The 18,666-nt window shown below is 45.9% G+C and overlaps 1 protein-coding gene across 3 annotated transcripts in view; it reads left to right on the plus strand.

Annotated features, from left to right (window-relative positions):
- LRGUK (leucine rich repeats and guanylate kinase domain containing) overlaps nt 1–16,207 on the plus strand; it is a 77,760-nt gene extending 61,553 nt beyond the window's left edge. For all 3 annotated transcript variants that reach the window (XM_030217064.1, XM_030217065.1, XM_030217066.1), the window contains 5 exons: nt 2,338–2,489; nt 6,452–6,540; nt 8,973–9,107; nt 12,234–12,397; nt 15,604–16,207. In XM_030217064.1, coding sequence (XP_030072924.1) covers nt 2,338–2,489; nt 6,452–6,540; nt 8,973–9,107; nt 12,234–12,397; nt 15,604–15,791 — 728 coding nt within the window. In that variant the 3' untranslated portion in view covers nt 15,792–16,207. The remainder of the gene's footprint in view (nt 1–2,337; nt 2,490–6,451; nt 6,541–8,972; nt 9,108–12,233; nt 12,398–15,603) is intronic.
- The last annotated feature ends 2,459 nt before the right edge of the window (nt 16,208–18,666 follow it).

Raw genomic sequence — 18,666 nt, forward strand, 5'->3', positions numbered from 1 at the left:
TCACCGATGCGCGCCGCCCCCCGGGTGCAGCGTCCCCCCCCCGATGCAGCGCGCCCCCCCCCCCCGGCGAAAGGACACCCCCGCGAAGGAACCCCCCCCACCCCACCCCCCCCCCGCCGGGTGCACGCCGCTGGGGGGGGTGCCGCGCCCCGGAACAGGAAGTAACCTTTTCCGGGGCAGAGAAGAAGCATGGACCAACGGAGGACAGGCGCGCGCGGCACCCCCCCAGCGGTGTGCACCCGGGGCGGACCGCCCCCCCCCCCCTAGGAACGCCACTGCATGCTTATTAGGTGGAGCATGGATCATTAATATTATGCTAACATTGTATTATATCTCAGTGCTATTAAATGTGTATATTTTTGATATATGTTTCACGGTAGTTCTATTATTAGGTTTCAATTTACGGTTTTCAAGTTTACCTCATTTATTGTATTTATGTTTATTCTTGGTTATTTTGCTATTGTTATGCTGTTAACAAAATTGTAAGTTCTATGTTAAACTGTACCTGCTGTACACTGCCTTGGGTGAATCTCTTCATAAAGACAGTTTAATAAAGCCCAATAAATAAATATGAGAAAAATAGAGCCATAGACACAGCCTTCAGCCCTGCGCACTCCGAGAGCCGTCTGTATTCCCAGACCTTCTTTATCTTTAGTGCCGCTGGCTCAGTTTCAGGGTTGATCTAGTGTCAGTGTCATGGTTTGTATTCCTATGCTGGTTTTTGTACACTGACAAGCTAGAACTATGGATCTGTATCACAACCTTTCTCCCCGGTATTCAGTGCTATTTAATCCGGTGAGAAACAGCCGCTGACCGGTTAAATAACGTTTTTGTGGCTAACTGCAAATATTTGTTGAGGGATTGCAGTGTTATGCCCTGTTAGTGGCGGTTTTGCAAATTCCTTCACAGATATTTCTGAAAATTGTTGTGACCCCTGATGCAGGTGCATAGACGCAGGGCCGTGCCTAGGGTCTCCGGCGCCCCCCTGCAGTTGGCCTCTCTGGCGCCCCCCCCGAAAACGAGCGCTACACTACCCGCGCTCTTCTCCCCAGATCCTTTTTTTTTGTTTGTTTAAATTTACCTCTCCAGCGTAGGCAGCGTTAGTGAGAAGGAGGCGGCGCTCCCCCGGCCGCCCCGACGTGTCTTTCCTTCGCTGTGTCCCGCCTTCTTCTGACGTCAGAAATGACGTCAGAAGAAGGCGGAACCGAGCAAAGGGAAGACACGTCGGGGCGGCCGGGGGAGCGCCGCCTCCTTCTCACTAACGCTGCCTACGCTGCCGCGCGCCGGAGAGGTAAATTTAAACAAAAAAAAAAGGATCTGGGGAGAAGAGGGCGAGGTAAGCATGGTGCGGCGGGGCGCCCCCCAGAGGATGGCGCCCTCCTGCCATGCTTACCTCGCTTACCGCGTCGGCACGGCCCTGCATAGACGCCGAAACCAGGCCTGTGTTGGGTCCTTTCAATTAAAGAATTTCCCATTGTCCTGTTCCTGAAGGTCTATTTGTGCCTTTGACTCTGCTTTGTCTGATTGGTGTACTTTGGGTCCTCTCTTTTCTCCTTCTAACAGGGGTGATATGATACAGACGTTCAAATATTTGAAAGGTATTAATCCGCAAACGAATCTTTTCCGGAGATGGGAAGGTGGTAGAACCAGAGGACATGAAATGAGATTGAAGGGGGGAGACTCAAGAAAAATGTCAGGAAGTATTTTTTCACAGAGAGAGAGTAGTGGATGCTTGGAATGCCCTCCCGCGGGAGGTGGTGGAAATGAAAACGGTAACGGAATTCAAACATGCGTGGGATAAGCATAAAGGAATCCTGTGCCGAAGGAATGGATCCTCAGGAGCTTAGTCAAGATCGGGAGGCGGGGCTGGAGGTTGGGAGGCGGGGATAGTGCTGGACAGACTTGTACGGTCTGTGCCAGAGCCGGGGTTGGGAGGCAGGGCTGGGGTGGTGAGGATAGTGCTGGGCAGACTTATACGGTCTGTGCCTGTGCCAGAGCTGGTGGTTGGGAGGTGAGGATAGTGCTGGACAGACTTATACGGTCTGTGCCAGAGCCGGTCGTGGGAAGCGGGACTGGTGGTTGGGAGGCAGGGATAGTGCTGGACAGACTTATACGGTCTGCCAGAGCCGGTGGTTGGGAGGCGGGGCTGGTGGTTGGGAGGCGGGGATAGTGCGGGGCAGACTTATACGGTCTGTGCCCTGAAGAGGACAGGTACAAATCAAAGTAGGGTATACACAAAAAGTAGCACACATGAGTTGTCTTGTTGGCCAGACTGGATGGACCGTGCAGGTCTTTTTCTGCTGTCATCTACTATGTTACTATGTTCTATTCATTTAGGCCTGCAGGATTCATCGACAACAATGGATTCATCTGCTAGTACAACTGGAAGGTTTGGCCCGATAACTGACACCAATGAATTCCTTGATTCTGCCGCCAGAAAATATTCTGCTAGAGTGTCGGCAAAACTAGCGATACACAAGAGCCCAATGGTAAGGAAGAAACCTTTTGGAAACTAAGGAGGAAACTCAATAAGTGGCACCCAAAATTAGGATGATCTGCGCTAAGCTAGTATTCTCGATACTAGCGTAGCCTTACATTTTGCATCTAACTTTGGGCTCGAGGATTTATGCCTGTCAAGGGCTGGTCTAAATGCTTGTGTTTAACTAATGGCACAAAAGCGGATATTCTGTAACATTGTGCCTAATTTCTGGGTAACACCCCTGACCCTCCCATGGCCATGCTTCCTTTGGAGTTGCGCACTGTGAAATTTAGGTGGCCGTGTGTTAGAATAGGGTGTAGGGCAGATCCAGAGGTAACCCTTAATCACTGCCAACTCAGTGCTTGTTAACACCAGTAATTGACTGTTATCACCTAATTAACTATTTAGTTTGCACCAGGGGCGTAGCTATGTGGGGCCACGGGGGCCTGGGCCCCCCTGCTGACGACCCTCGTGCAGCTGATCTGCAAGGCTTCGTTCTGTTTCTGTGAGTCTGACGTCCTGCACGTACAACGTGCAGGACGTCAGAAACAGAACGAAGCCTTCGCGGGAAGAAGAGGACCTCGGTTGGTGGGGATTGAGGTCCCCCGCCAGCAAAGATAGCCCACGGTGACAGCGGTGGCGGGAGGGGGGTCGAGAGGGTCGTCGGCAGGGGTCGTCAAAGTTGGTGGTGGTGGCGGAGGGGGGGAGGCAATGGCAGGGGGGGGGGCTAAAATGTGCCCCTCACCTCGGGCTCTGGACCCCCCCCTCCAGTCGAAGTCTGGCTATGCCCCTGGTTTTTCACACTTAGGGCAACCCTATACAGAATCCAGGGGTGAATGTCACCAAAGAGAAGATGTCCATGGGTAGGTAATAGATTTGAACGTTCAGCTGCCTTCCTGTGTACTTGACTAACAATCCCTTGTGCAGAACTATGGCAGGCAATTTATTTCATTAACTTGGTTCTGATGACATGGACTTCGGCATTCCTTTTTGAGAAATTTTATATCCTTTTGTCCCACCTTGTGACTCACTTACTATATCGGTCTGGGAAATGGGGAGATATTTTACAATACATTGCAGAGTGAGTGAGGCCCTTCTGTAGGACATCCAGGATGTAATTTCTTATTGGCCATTATTCAAAGCGAGTTAATCGGCCAGAAACGGCTGCCAACTGGTAACATGCTTGTATCTGGCTGTCCGCTCATTTTCAGGGGTACTTGACCAGTTACTACTGCTGAAAATGACTGGTTAGCGCCAAAGTGTAAGCCAGCTATGTCGGGAGCGTTCTGGGGACAGAGTCCAGTTAGCTGCCAATATTCAGAACGAACCTGCCATGTTTAGCGCATAAACAGGACTGCATCGTTATGCGCTGATCCCATGGTCAGTCTGAATATTGACTTAACCGGGAATGCGCTAGCAAAAATCCTGGAAATTCAATGCAGAAGCCCGCACAGGGCCTGACAGTGAATTTCCAGTTGTTAGCGCTGGCGGCGGACAGAAAAACATTGAAAACTGAGTGGAGTACCGTTTTTTTTGTTTAAAGCAACCAGTGCTGAACACTAACGGCATGCAAATTACACGCGTGCTGTTAGTGTTGAGTATTGCTGGGTAAAGAGATTGGAACTTCTGGCGCAAAAGAGCCGCGCAGTAGAGCAGGTCTTGTGCGCGTGTCCAGTGAAAGGCTGGAGGTGGGAAATGACAGAATACGTGGGTGGGGGACAGAAAAGGCTGCTGCTGACACCTGAGAAGTTAGGAGGCAAGCGTGGCTGTAAAAGTCACCCTGCCTTAAAAACTAAAACCTACCGACAGCTTCAATCATTAGGGCAGGAGGTTTCCGTGCCCCCTTGTTCGGAGCATTGCACGGTAAAGCAGTGGCCGAAAGCCTCTGTGCATTAGCAGCAAAAAAGGTTTCATTTAGACTGGCTAAAAACAGTCTAAATGAAATGTTGCAAGCCCGGTTTGCTTTGAGCATCGGACCCTCAGTCTGAACCGACATTCTTTGGGCTGTGGTGTTATTACCCTTTATTCGCAACTACCAGTCTCTACGTGGGGCTGGTGGTTGGGAGGTGGGGATAGTGCTGAGTAGAGAGTTGCACTGGGACAGAAATCTTACCCATCCCCGCCCGTCCCTGCTGGAATCTTACCCGTCCCCACCCATCCCCACTGGAATCTTACCCATCCCCACCCATCCCCGCAAAAATTTAAACCATCCCAACCCGTCCCCACCCGTCCCCGCAAGAATTTAACCCATCCCCGTAAGAATTTAATAGTACATAAAAGAAAGTTCCAGTCAGCTCCCTCAGTCTCTTTCTAGATTTGAGCCACAGCACTGTAGGCAAGGAAGGAATGGAAGTTGGAACTTGGAACACTCTGGTGCGCACATGTAAGATTTGTCTCTGATTCACTGGCAGTGTGTGCTGAGAGGTCGCCACATGCACGCGCCAGTAGGTCAGGTGACATCTGATTCTCGTGCCTGTGTCAGAGCTGAGGTCTATGCACCAGCCTGGGAGCAAAGAGGATTAATAGTAACATAGTAAGTGACAGCAAATAGACCTGAACGGTCCATCCACTCTGCCCAATAGTCACACTCATGATCAATTCATCATTAAATCAACGAGTGTGATATTATATACTTAATTATGGTATTTCTTTCGTGTTTCTGGAACAAAGACCACAGAAGTCTATCTGGCCCCATCCTTATGTTCCAACTGCTGGAGTTGCCATCGAAGCCCACTCCAGCCTATTCATGTTCTCATTTGTGAGACACAGACCGTAAAAGTCTGTCCAGCACTGTCCTCATGTTCCAGCCACTGAAGTTGCTGTTTAAGCCCTTTCCAGCCCATCCTACACCAGATTGCCATGTATGAGAAACAGACCATACAAGTCTGCCAGGTATCAGCCCTAGTTCATCACTGCCAGAGTCGCCATCTAAGTGTCACTTGACATATCCACACACATGCAGCCATTTAAGGTTAGGTTTTTTATAACTTCCATTTTCTAATTAGAGATCCTCTGTGTTCATCCCACGCCTTTTTGAATTCCGTCATCATTTGTGACTCTACCACCTCCTTAATGGAAGACTTTCCACATTTATGCTGTTAAAGCAAGGAGGAAGAGGAGGAGGAGGAGGAGACAGCACTCAAAGAAATTGGTATTCGGTAGATGAGAGGCTGGTGCAGGTGCAGCTTACACTTCCACGGGAAGCCCACAGAACTGGTTCCATCCCCGCGGGAACCCCGCAGGAACTGCCTCCGTCCCCGCGGGAACCCCGCAGAACTGCTTCCATCCCCGCAGGAACCCCGCAGGAACTGCCTCCGTCCCCGCGGGAATCCCACGGGTTCCGCGGGATTCCCGCGGGGATGGAAGCCGTGCAGCTCTCTAGTGCTGAGCAGACTTATACGGTCTGTGCCAGAGCCGGTGGTGGGAGGCGGGGCTGGTGGTTGGGAGGCGGGGATAGTGCTGGGCAGACTTATACGGTCTGTGCCAGAGCCGGTGGTGGGAGGCAGGACTGGTGGTTGGGAGGTGGGGATAGTGCTAGGCAGACTTATACGGTCTGTGCCCTGAAGAGAACAGGTACAAATCAAAGTAGGGTATACACAAAAAGTAGCACATATGAGTTTATCTTGTTGGGCAGACTGGATGGACTGTGCAGGTCTTTTTCTGCCGTCATCTACTATGTTACTATGTTACTATATCTGCTTTCAGTCTAATTAGCCCCCCTTGGCTGGAGATTATATATCGGGGCTCTTCCGAGAGTCTGCAGTCATGGGTCCTAAGCCGGTGTCATCATTGCAAAGCAACTGGGACTTCCATCCCTCCAGGGGCTGTAAACATCCCCATTCATTCTTCAGAAGGGTGACCTACTTTGGTACACCACGTGACAACATAGGCACCATTTGCCACTGAACCTCTGCACTAGCCTCCTTTCCATTTGGAGCGACTGACTGTAATACGTTGTATTGTTTTCTTCAGGAAGAAGCCTCAATGCAGAGAAGGCAGCAGGCTGCACGTCGTGCTTTGGTGGGTAAACCCCCAAGCGCATATGCCCACCTGTTTGAAAGGTAATTTTAGGTTTGCACATTGAGATGGGAATTGGAATTGAGACATGTAGGTTGGGACACGCACATTGTCCCCAGTATTTTACAAAAGGCTTTTGTAAAGTGCACATGCATTCCTGCATGTCATAGTATCTGTGGGCTTATACAGTGAAAGTAGCAATTTTCAGAAGCTACACGTGAGGAAACAGCATCCTGCTGCCCACGGTTGTGTGTGAGATCAGCTTTTTAAAATCGCTGCTTCTGGCATCTAGGCATCCTCGATCACGTGATCCCTTCCGCACTAGGGATGTCACTCTTCCCACCCCTGGACAACCCTCCCTTCACACCCCCCCCCCCAACAGCAGCGAGATTCCCCTTCCATCACACAACCCCTCTGACAGCCACAAGATCCCGCCCCTCTGACAGCCACAAAATCCCCCCCTCCCATCACAAACCTTTCACCCTGACAACAGCAAGATCCTTCTCCCATCACACTCCCCCCCACCCTTGACATCAGCAAGATCCCTTTCCCATCACACAGCCCCCCCCCCCCCACCCCAGCAACAGGAGTTGTAAATTTTGATGTCCACAGTTTTTGCCCACCACATGTATTCTGTTGAAAAATGGGGACTACATGCCTGTACCTGTACCTGGCTTCCGATCAGGTACCGCATACAGTTCAAGCTTCTCCTACTAACCTACAAATGCACTCGATCTGCAGCCCCTCCTTACCTCTCTACCCTCATCTCCCCTTACGTTCCTACCCGTAACCTCCGCTCTCAAGACAAATCCCTCCTCTCAGTACCCTTCTCCACCACCGCCAACTCCAGGCTCCGCCCTTTCTGCCTCGCCTCACCCCACGCTTGGAATAAACTCCTTGAGCCCATACGCCAGGCCCCCTCCCTCTATGATATCCACATAAGTGAGGAAACTCCTACCCAATTACCCATAATGTGGAAGCGTAGATACACAGAGATGCACTGAGGTGCTAGGAGTCAGAAAGCCGAGATCTCATTTTACAGACTTAGAATGAGCCTTCTGAAACCCTCTCTACACCTCCGTGGGCACGGGTCCAACGGAGATCTAGAGAGGGGTACATAAAAACACCATCTTCAAATCCTTGCTCAAAGCCCACCTCTTCAATGTCGCCTTCGGCACCTAACCACTACACCTCTATTCAGGAAATCTTGACTGCCCCAACTTGACATTTCGTCCTTTCGATTGTAAGCTCCTTCGAGCAGGGACCGTCCTTCTTTGTTAAACTGTACAGCGCTGCGTAACCCTAGTAGCGCTCTAGAAATGTTAAGTAGTAGTAGTAGTATTACATATAGCAGTGATTTAACCAGAGCTGAGATTGTGATGTCATAATGCCTCATTCCACCAATGCCTAAGAGCCAACCTCATCAGTGATGTCACAATGGCTCGACTGTCCTATACTTGGCCCACTTCCCCCCTTAGTGTGAAGAGTTTCGGTCTCTGGTATCCAGAGCTGAGATTGTGATGTCATAATGCCTCATTCCACCAATGCCTAAGAGCCAACCTCATCAGTGATGTCACAATGGCTTGATTGTCCTATATTTGTCTCACTCTTATCTATTAGATTGTAAGCTCTTTGAGCAGGGACTGTCTCTCTTTGTTAAATTGTACAGCGCTGCGTAACCCTAGTAGCGCTCTAGAAATGTTAAGTAGTAGTAGTAGTACATATAAAACATGCCCCTACCATGCCCACTTGAAATCTCTGGGTCCAGGGGAACTACATATGCAAATAGCAGCTATTCAGCATCACTGTTTGCACAGGAATGCAATTTACATATCTAGGTGCTTCTCAAAGTCTTCCAAATCTGCATACTGGGCTGTTGGAAAGGCAGCCCACCTCCTATCTGCCCATTCTAAGGACCTCCCCTAGAGCACATTAATCCAATTGTTTAAAGGGTTTGATTTGGGGTGACGCTTGAATTAAGAAATAGAGGAGCATAATGGTTTTACAATTCCCTTCACTATTTTTGTCATTTTAGATTCAGACCAAAAGGGATTGTAAGGCCCATCCTCTACCTATTTACTCTGGGCCCGATGTTCAAAGGAGTTAATGCTCCTAACTTTCAGAGTTGTGTTCACGGATTGGCCTCTTTGAAAATTTATTAGGACTGAGAGCATTCACTGAGCTCTTAAATTTAGGAGCACTAGGCTCATAAATCTAGGCAAATGAATCGAAGGCCTAAATTTATGAGCATAACTTTTTAGCTCCTAAATTAGGAGGAATTTTCAAATTAGGAGGAATTTTCAGTTGAAAAATTGTGTTCCTAAATTTGGCCGAAAATAGAGCACAAATTTAGGAGCTCAGCATTTTCTGATATTGGGTCCTCTGTGCTTATGGTATATTGATCTGTCATGCTGTCAGATTTCAAGCATTTTTCTCGTTTTAGATTTTGTATGTACTGTTATTTCTCTTTTCTTAGGAGTACAGTAACTGCCCCAGCAACACTGGGCCCTGATCATCGCCTTCTGGACCGAGCCTCGTATACCTCAATGCTGCCAAGTGGGAGTAACGTCTCCCAGGAGCGCAGTTTGCTCGGTGCCAGCCCTGAAACCAGGTGAATCCACCTTCTCTGATCTGTCCTTGGCACCTTCCGTTTCATAAGAGTTAAAACTTTCTGTTTTTATTTCTTTGAAAATATTTACATTCCCCCCATTCCCAGTTCTGAGGCCACCTCTCTTTATCACCTACCAGAGGCGTAGCTAGGTGGGTCACCAGGGGAGCGACGGCTCCCCCAGACGGACTTCCGACGGCACTGGTGCCTATTTTTCACGCGATCTGTCCCGTTTAAAACACATGCCGGTGCTGTTGGCAGTCTGCTTTCCGCGCCCCCTGCACCCTCAACCTGGCTACGCTTCTGTCACCCGCGGTGATCAGCTTAACCTTTCACATATATTGCATTTGCATCTGACAGTCAGACCAGAGCTGAATGCTTTTGCTGTTGGTGAGCTTTCATCTCAGTGGCTTTCTGAGACTGCAAGAGCGGGAGAGAAAACAGGGAAGAGCAATTGAGGAAAATAAGGAATTACTAATGGAGCAAACAGAATGCACTTGCCGGTGCTGTTGGCAGTCTGCTTTCCGCGCCCCCTGCACCCTCAACCTGGCTACGCTTCTGTCACCCGCGGTGATCAGCTTAACCTTTCACATATATTGCATTTGCATCTGACAGTCAGACTAGAGCTGAATGCTTTTGCTGTTGGTGAGCTTTCATCTCAGTGGCTTTCTGAGACTGCAAGAGCGGGAGAGAAAACAGGGAAGAGCAATTGAGGAAAATAAGGAATTACTAATGGAGCAAACAGAATGCACTTGTCTTCCTTCCCCAGAACCAGTGGCGTTCCTAGGGGGGCTGACACCCGGGGCGGATCGCCGATGTGCCCCGCCCCCCGGGTGCAGCGCCCCCCCCCCGGGATTGCAGCGCAGACCCCCCCCCCCCGGCGAAAGGACACCCCCTGCGAAGGAAACCCCCCCCCCCCCCGGGTGCACGCCGCGCGCCTGTCTGTCATTCGTTCCATGCTCCCTCTGCTGCCCCGGAACAGGAAGTAACCTGTTCCGGGGCAGAGGGAGCATGGAACGAACAATGGACAGGCGTGCGCGGCACCCCCCCCCCCCCCCAGCGGCGTGCACCCGGGGCGGACCGCCCCCACCGCCCCCTCCCTTAGGAATGCTACTGCCCAGAACTCTATGCTACTCTTTCCTGTGGCCTCTTAATTAATGCAGTATAAAGTAGCCCTTGATTTCTTCACATGGCACTGTATCTGTTTTTAGATGGAACGTGCCAGGGAGAGTCTTTTGCTATCTTTTGTCTTATTATTATTTTTTTACTATTTTTGCGATGTTGGGTTGATTAGTTTGCTGATTGGATGACTTGCTTATTTGTATTGTGATAGATGGTAGGCAACGTACTATGCCCAGAGCCATCTTGGATGAGTGGATGCTAAATCCAAATAAGTAAATAAATAAAATAAAAGAGGATGAGAATGGAGAGAAACAGAACAGGTTGCAGTGAAAGTAAACCCCACAGTACAGCAGTCAAAGTTAAGCCTGTGATGAATTTAGGCATCGGGCATCACCTGTAAGGACTGGGGAGCATGGAAGAGTAAAATTAGAATTTATACAGAGCTTTTCATCCAGACAAATGTGCAGCTACATCTGGTATAGTAGACTGGTCGCACATATCCGGCATCCTAGAATACATGGAAACTCCTAAAGTTGGAGAGAAAAACTGAACAATATTAAGAACATAAGAATAGCCATACTGGGTCAGACCAATGGCCCATCTAGCCCAGTATTCTGTTTCCAACAGTGGCCAATTCACGTCACAAGTACCTGGCAGAAACACAAATAGTGGCAACATTCCATATAGAACCCCAAAGATTAACAAGATTCCATTCAGAATCTGAAAGAGTAGCAACATTCCATGTAGAACCCCAAAGAATAGCAAGATTCTGGAATCCTAAAGAGTAACAAGATTCCATGCAGAATCTCAAAGAGTAGCAACATTCCATGTAGAACCCAAAAGAATAGCAAGATTCTGGAATCCTAAAGAGTAACAAGATTCCATTCAGAATCTCAAAGAGTAGCAATATTCCATGCTACCAATCCCAGGGGAAGCAGTGGCTTCCCCATGTCTGTCTCAATAGCAGACTATGGACTTTTTCTCCAGGACCTTGTGCAAACCTTTTTTTAAAAAGCCAGATAGCTAACTGCTGTTACCACATCCTCTGGCAGAGTTACAGAGCTTAATTATTCGTTGAGTGCAAAAAGTATTTCCTCCTATTTGTTTTAAAAAGTATTTCCATGTAACTTCATTGAGTGTCCCCCTAGTCTTTGTTGTTGTCCTTATCTGGTTAGAATTAAGTAAACTGAGTTGCAGGGAAATTCAGGGGTTCAAACAGGATCACACGTACAGTCTCAACAGCAGAGCTGGGTTTAGAACAGAGGCACAGGAAGATTCAGGGGACTTATCCAAGTCATGCACGTCAGCAAGAGAAAAAAATTAGACTCCCAGCAGTTGGATTTTCAACAACTGAACCATAGAATTCTCCCAGTTACTTTTGCATTTTTGTCCCCACTCCAGTATACAGATGTGACATAGAGTAAATTATTGGGGTTTTGCTGCCTCTTGAAAATTATTTCCATTGTTTACTTAACTGCTTATTTGATGGTTTGAAGAGGCAGCAAAGCCCAATTTTGTGGAATGTCTTTTTCTCAGGCATAAAGATTCATAATGCAGAACCATTGCAAATGTAAAATGTAAGTAGAAAAATATTTTACATACAAAGGAGATTCTGACAGTTCAAATTGTTTTCATCCAGGCTTTTATGGACTGTTGAGGAGACCAAACAGATATATTGAAGACCAGGAGCAGACTGACCATTGGGACAATAGGGCAGTGCCCGAGGGCACACAGCAGTAGAGGGCCCACTCTCACCTAGCCTTCATCTAGTTTAATCACTTTTGATAGTGGGTTAGGGGTCCATGATCCTTATTGCCCGAGGGTCCAGATCACTGCCAGTCCTCCCCTGTCGGACACCAAGTCCTTCTGTCCTCCGCTAATAATAATGTATGTGCCATGTGGCAGCAAACACAACATAATGTAAATGATTATTTTAAAACTCACTCTTGTTATTTGTAAGCAAACACAAACTCTTAAAAACAACCTTTTGACTCTTCTTTGCTACAGCTCCCAGGAATCTGGCAGTACTTCTGGTTTATCGATGCTGTCCTCAGCAGGTGTGTTTTCTGCCGAGGGCTCTGCTTCTTTCCGTACCCCGATCATCAACATTCATGGGCCAGAGGAAGAGCAGGTCGAGCCTATGATCCTGAGAGCTGAGCCTGAACCAGAAGGTACTGTTGGGGCAGTGAAAGAGATGGGGCGAGGTCCTTCCGTAATCTGGCAAGCGCTTGCATTTGTAGTCATGTTTTCCTTCTGTACACGTCAGCTTTTTAGGCAACTCATCCACATTACAGCCTTCCAACACTCACATTTTTAAGAGTTAGCACTGTTTGTTTCCAGTCCTGTGGCATGGTTGGGGGTCCTGATGAGGTCATAGAGCACAATTAAATGAAATATTTGTGGTATTACCAACCTCCATGGAGGCATCCATCACTTTTAATATTTGTATTCCGATAGTCAGGAGCATTCACAGTTTTAATCATTCTTTGTGGGTAATTATTTTCTCTAGTGGCAATGTGATCCTGATTGAGATGGTGTTCAAATGACAAGGTGATTGGTGGTGTCTATGAAGGATGTTTTTTTATTATTGATATGACCAGAAATCTAAAGACGCTGCTGTGTGAAATGCAAAGAATAATCAGCATAAAGTAACAATAACTTAAATGAATAAGGACCAAACTGACCCAGGAGCTCGGTTGCAACAACATGAGAGGCTTAAGTTTCAACTAGTGTTGCCGAGGTAGATAATGGAGGAATTGTGTTCAGGCTCGAAGAGGCTGGTTTCTGAAAGTGTGGAAACGTGTTATTAATGCTAGTTTATGCACATGGGTTAGTGAACTGATTGTGTACAATTCTGGAGAAGCACCTTCAAAAAGATATAAAGAGGATGGAGTTGGTCCAGAAGATGGCTACTAAAATGGTCCGTGGTCTTCATCATAAAGCGTATGGGGACAGATTTAAAGATCTCGATATGTATTCTTTGGAAGAAAGGCGGGAGAGGAGAGATATGATAGAGACATTTAAATACCTATGTGCCATAAATACACAGGAGGCCAGTCTCTTTGAATTGAAAGGAAGCTCCCGAGGGGACATAGAAAGAAGGTGAAAGGGGATAGACTCAGAAGTAACCTTTGGAAATACTTCTTCATGGAAAGGGTAGTGAATTCATGGAACAGGAGGAGACGAAAACAGTATCTGAATTCAAGAGAGCTTGGGGCAAATACATAGGATCTATGAGGGAGTGATAGGGAGAGTAGATGCATGGATGGGCAGACTGGATAGGCCGTATGGTCTTTGCCTACATTTTTCTCTGTCTCTAGAAATAAATGCCTTTTTATCCTGCTGTTTGTTATTCGTATTAGTTAAAATAAACAAGCAAAGGAGTGAGATACCCTTTTATCAGGTGAGCTAAACCAGGGCTTAATTCTGGAACGCAGTTCCATCACTTCTTTCAGATTTCAGAACAGCAGGGGTGTTTTTCTCCAGTCCCCCTTTCTAGACAGCCTGCAGTGAAGAGGGGGGGATTGCGGTAAAGCTGGAGAAGAGCAGAGAACATTCACTTCTACTCCCTAATCCAGCCCCTCTTTTCCTGTCGCTACCGCCCCAGTTTACACTCCCTCCCCACCCCCCCCCCCCCCCCCCCAGTTCCACCTACTTTTTTTCTACAGATTAAGCCCTGAGTTAAACTGCAGTGCTAGAGGGCTACAAACAGGTTTTCAGGATATCTCTAATGAAAATGTATTTCCCAATACAAGGGTTACAATAAATGTTAGTAAGTCTTACTTATATTATACTTTCTTCAATTAGACTACTACAAGTCTTATACATAAGTCAAAATTTTAAATTTTTTCTTTTTATTAATAATAATACCACACATCACCACTAAGTCCCACACTTCTCACATCAAGTCCCATAAGATAGTCCGTTCTACAGGAAGTAAAGTCCAAAAGTTTTTTTCAACTTTTGATAAATGTAACCTTCCTTCACCATTGATCTTCAACGTGTCCAAAATCCACGCTCTCTGTATTTCTCAAGTATAATCCAATCCACTTGATGCTTAATCCGTTGCTCTACACAACTGAAGGCTTGACCAGACAAGACGTCTTCACATACATTCTTCAAACTTTCATTCAACTACTTCTTGTCTGGTCAAGCCTTCAGTTATACAGTGGAAGTGGAGATCTGTTTGAGTATCAGTGCTCTTGTGTAGAGCAACGGATTAAGCATCAAGTGGATTGGATTATACTTGAGAAATACAGAGAGCGTGGATTTTGGACACGTTGAAGATCAATGGTGAAGGAAGGTTACATTTATCAAAAGTTGAAAAATGTTTTTGGACTTTACTTCCTGTAGAATGGACTATCTTATGGGACTTGATGTGAGAAGTGTGGGACTTAGTGGTGATGTGTGGTATTATTATTAATAAAAAGAAAAAATTTTGACTTATGTATAAGACTTGTAGTAGTCTAATTGAAGAAGGTATAATGAAAATGTATCAAATATATTTGGATACAGTGGATGCAGTTCATTCAGATATATTCGCATGAATATCCATCAGGGATATGAAAACCTGACTGGTTTATGACCCTCCAGGATTGCAATTCGACATTCATCTCTTATGTACCCTGTTTCCCCGAAAGTAAGACATCCCCTGAAAATAAGACCTAGTAGAGGTTTTCCTGAATTGGTAGATATAAGGCCTCCCTCGAAAGTAAGACCTAGCAAATTTTTGTTTGAAAGCAAAGCTGCCGAGAGCCGGACAAGGCCGCCCCCCCCCCCCCCACCCGTGGTCGCCGGGCCTCCCCTCCACCCACCCTCCGTCGCTCCTGGAACTAATCTTAAACGCCTCCTTTCACCTTTGCAGCAAGCAGCAGCAGGGCAGACCTCTCCTTCCTTCCGTGCCCCGCCCTCGCAGACGTTACGTCAGGCGAGGGCGGGACACGGAAGGAAGGAGTGGCCTGCCCTGCTGCTGCTTGCTGCGAAGGTGAAAGGAGGCATTTAAGGTTAGTTCCGGGAGCGACGGAGGGCGGGCGGGCCAACCCCGATCCAACCCCGATGTTTCCCCGAAAAATAAGACAGCCCCTGAAAATAAGACCTAGCGCATTTTTGGGGGCAAAAATTAATATAACACAGTGTCTTATTTTCAGGGAAACACGGTAGTTAACATGTTTCAGGACACAAACTTTCAGGGCTAGTTCAAATTCCTTTCCTCAGGTGATGACAAGGCCTTAATAACCCTAAAAGCTGCATCTTGAAATATTCATTTCACTGTATCTGCTCTACCCAAGGTCTTTGCTGGCTTTTTTTGTATGGTTTTTACATTTGTCATTCCAAAACGGTGCCCTCTGCTATCCTATCTTTGCTTTAATTCTTACAGGGGATCAAGTTGGTGATATTGCTTCTGAGGCTCCCGTTCCACTACCTCTTACTGAATCCATAATCGGCCGCCCATCTAGGACTAGAAAATCTTCCTCTCCTCGAGGAACTGCAACCAGCCGCCCTGGCTCCAACAAGAAACCTGTTCTTCCACCAATTCCATCTGGCCGGAAGATAGCCAAGACATAAAGGCTGAGACTGATTGGAAAATGGCCAACATCGAGCCCAGATCCTCAGTTTGTACCAACAAAAGAAATTCTGTCTATCCTCCCTAGTATTGTGTCTGCTCCCTGCTATGTTGTAAATCTGTATAGTTTATGCTTTTCCCATAGCATTTATTGTCTCCTTTAGACTGTCGAGATTGGACATTTTAAAGAGCCACTTCCATATTAGACTACATACATAGAACAGGCTGTACTCCATGCTTGCATATTCCAGTTCAGGGAACAAGTGTTCCCCATCTTTCACAATGTGTTTTGCTATGCTTGCACGTCAACGTAGGGCCTCCCTGATTGCTAAACAGGGTAAGCACCTACTGTTATCCTCCTGTAGCATCACTGTAATGAATAATGCCATGTAATAGATTGTTCATAAGCCATAATATTAATGATATAGAAAAATCACAAAGTGTCAGGAGTGTAATAATATAAAGAAAATCAATAAAATATGTATACCACTCCAATTATACTCTCTGAAGTGAATGCAAAATTATGATATTTACTAAATTTTATAAAGTAGCCTCAATGGCCCAGGGAACCATGTTTAGTTTAGGACTCCACTGAATTGGCCGACATCATGGGCTCCTCCTCTTTTCAGAAAAAACCACCGATACTAAAAAACTCCCTCTCTCAGGGGAGAAAAAGATCAAGTGGATAAAAAACGGAAAAGAGGGGTATTTTATCAAAATATCAATAAGAGTGCACAACACCACAGCGAGTGTTAATGGAAGTAAAGGAATTATATTTACTTCATAAACCTTGATATTAAGAGAACAAAGAACACTATATCAAACTGAAACCAATGTATCTCGGAGCTACAAATGTTTTTCACTTTGAGATGAACTTGCTTGTATAAATATGTTAAACAAATTACTTATCTTTGAGGCAAAATAAATAGGCCTTTTTGAAAGTTCAACCCATCTGGTTCATCTTTTTGTAATGCTCTCGATCATCAATCCATAGTATCCTGTTTGTATAGTCGTCAGTCTCTGGTTGTTTTGGTATTGAAGTTAAGTTGTATAAGCGTGGGTAATACTTAGAGAAGTATTAAATCTCGCTATGTCTAACAGGGTTTCTCGACAGCCAGGGACCCCACTGTTTCGCAGTCTTCATCAGGAGAAGTTTCAAAATTAATAGAAATTACATTCCTTTCTATCCATTGCGAACAATGATTCAAAACATGGCGCCTGTTAATATAAGACGCCGGTGTTTAAACTCCACCCTCTTCGAGAGGCGTCACTGTTTGTTTGATCCAATCAGCAGTCTAAGTTTAGATCTTCAAATTTGCATATCACTAATTTCAGTCATTTTAAAGCCTTGATGTCAACTATATATCAGAAAAAGATATTATATTTTGAATAAAAGAGACTAGACTTTAACTGAAACTATATATTACATGAGAAAGAAGTTGTCTTGATTTTAAATGAAATTCATACTTTTAAATATGTGCTTTCAAATCTATCACACACCTTGTGTTTTCACTCGCCAATTACTAGTTGAAAAATGCTGTACAGCCAATGAAAAGGTTATATTTGACCACAAGAAAACCTAACATTTTTCAATAAAATGCTTCCCATTCAATTGGTCCATTAAGACCATTCGGGTGTACAGTTCTTAGGTGATAAATCCATTTCTGTTCTTTCTGCCGCAGAACTCGCGAAATATCACCCCTTCTATTATTGTTTGCAAGTTGTTCAATTTTAATGATGAAATAAATATTGCTCTAAATATCAGTAGGTGTTAATTAAACATGGTCTGGAAATAATTTTTGTACACAAAAGAATCAAGTGTGTTTCACAGTAGATCGTCACCTGCATGTCACGAAAACCCAGTAGCTTCTCCTAAAGAAAGAATCCACCTTTAGAAGCACTAAAAGCCTTTCTTTCATTTCCTCCTTAAATTGTAAAGGGGAAGCAAGTATATCATGACTTCCCGAACCTGTCCTGGGGATGTAACCATCAGTTGAGCTTTCAGGCTATCCACGATTCAATTCAATTTAGGTCTTATATACTGTTAATATCCCCTGTATAGGGTTCAGTGCAGTTTGCAGGAGTAGGATTTATAAGTAAGACATTGGGTGAATACATTCTTTAAAAACACTAGACAGTATGATTGTAGGTTGTGTTAAATTAGATGATTTGAAAGTTCGTAGGGGATCATTAGTGATTATTTAATAATCATATTTATTGTTTTCTAAACACAGTGTTTACAAACAACATCTCATGCTATAACCATGTATGTTAACACTTCACATTCAACTTTCCCAAATTTTCCTCCTTCCCCTCCCACCCTTCCCCTACCTCCCCCCTCCCCCAGTTCAAGCATTTAAAATTTTGCTCTTAGCAACTGGTGTCAGGGTGTCCCAGTAGGGGGACCAAATTTTGCAGAATAGGTCTCCTGCCTCTGATGCCAGGTCCGTAATATCATTGGTGATTATAATATTCCAGTCTATAATATTCCAGCTTCTTCCGGTAGCTGAGGACATGCAGGCAATAAATTTGCATGAGTCTTCAACATATGCAGATTTGTCTCATGTATATTTATAGTGGCTATCCTGAAAACCGGACTGGCTGTGGGGTTCCCAAAAAAGATTTGAAAAGCCCTGAAATAAATTATTTCACTCTATAGCAGGGATTCTCAACCCGTCCTCAGGACACAACTAGTCAGTCAAGTTTTCAGGATACCCACAATGAATATGCATGAGAGAGATCTGCATACAGTGGAGGTAGTTCTTGCAGTTATCTCATGCATATTCATTGTGGGTAGACTGCCTGAGTTGCTAGGTGTGTCCCAAGGACTGGGTTGAGAAATAGGGATTCTCAACCTGATCTTTGGGCCATATTCAC

Source organism: Microcaecilia unicolor, chromosome 10, assembly GCF_901765095.1.
Source record: "Microcaecilia unicolor chromosome 10, aMicUni1.1, whole genome shotgun sequence".
NCBI classification, from domain to species: Eukaryota; Metazoa; Chordata; class Amphibia; order Gymnophiona; family Siphonopidae; genus Microcaecilia; species Microcaecilia unicolor.